This window comes from Sinocyclocheilus grahami, unplaced genomic scaffold (genome assembly GCF_001515645.1).
Source record: "Sinocyclocheilus grahami isolate Dianchi unplaced genomic scaffold, SAMN03320097.WGS_v1.1 scaffold176.1, whole genome shotgun sequence".
Taxonomy (NCBI): Eukaryota; Metazoa; Chordata; class Actinopteri; order Cypriniformes; family Cyprinidae; genus Sinocyclocheilus; species Sinocyclocheilus grahami.
Window position 1 is genome coordinate 132817 of NW_015505355.1, and position 775 is coordinate 133591.

Genomic DNA, 775 nt, shown 5'->3' on the forward strand with positions numbered 1-775 from the left:
CCTCCTCCTCATCCTCCCCCTCCTCATCATCCTCCTCCTCCTCCTCCTCCTCCTCATCCTCCTCCTCATCATCCTACTCATCATCCTACTCCTCCTCATCATCATCATCCTACTCCTCCTCATCCTCCTCCTCCTCCTCATCCTCCTCCTCATCATCCTACTCCTCCTCATCATCATCATCCTCCCTCCTCCTCCTCCTCATCCTACTCCTCCTCCCCATCATCCTCCTCCTCCTCCTCATCATCCTACTCCTCCTCCTCCTCCTCCTCATCCTTAAGCTCACCTGGGAATCTGAACTGAGGGAAGTTGGTGAGGTCTCCTCCTCCGAATAAACGCTGGAGTTTGGTCATCTCCTCCGTCAGGTTCTTCTGATACGCAGGACCCGCTTCAACCACACCACCAGCGGCGGCCCTGCAACACAAACCAGAGAAACCAGTCTAGACCAGCGGAAGTGCAGCACCAGACGAGTATGGGTCAGTATGAGTGCGGCACACACTTGCTCTTGGTGTTGTACTCGCGGATCTTGTCCAGGAAGAGCTTCTGCACGGGATCCAGGTCTCTGGCTTTGTTGAAGACGATGGCGGACAGACCGATGTTCCTGCGCAGAGTCACGCTCACGACCGAACGCAGCAGAGACGACACACGCCAGAGACGATGAAGAGCCATGATCTGAAGACACACACACATATACACACACACACACACACACACACACACACACACAGAGAGAGACACACACACACACACACACACAGAGAGAGACACACACACACAC

At 54.7% G+C, this 775-nt stretch overlaps 1 protein-coding gene and 1 long non-coding RNA gene across 2 annotated transcripts in view; both read right to left on the bottom strand.

The window, feature by feature from the left end:
• The window catches only part of LOC107593738 (ATP synthase-coupling factor 6, mitochondrial-like), a 1770-nt gene extending 1065 nt beyond the window's left edge, over positions 1 to 705 (bottom strand). The window contains exons 1-2 of the mRNA XM_016283597.1: positions 497 to 705; positions 284 to 411 (exon numbers count right to left, since the gene is read on the bottom strand). Coding sequence (XP_016139083.1) covers positions 284 to 411; positions 497 to 687 — 319 coding nt within the window. The 5' untranslated portion in view covers positions 688 to 705. The remainder of the gene's footprint in view (positions 1 to 283; positions 412 to 496) is intronic.
• The window catches only part of LOC107593739 (uncharacterized), an 11358-nt gene that overhangs the window by 8599 nt on the left and 1984 nt on the right, over positions 1 to 775 (bottom strand). The window lies entirely within an intron of this gene.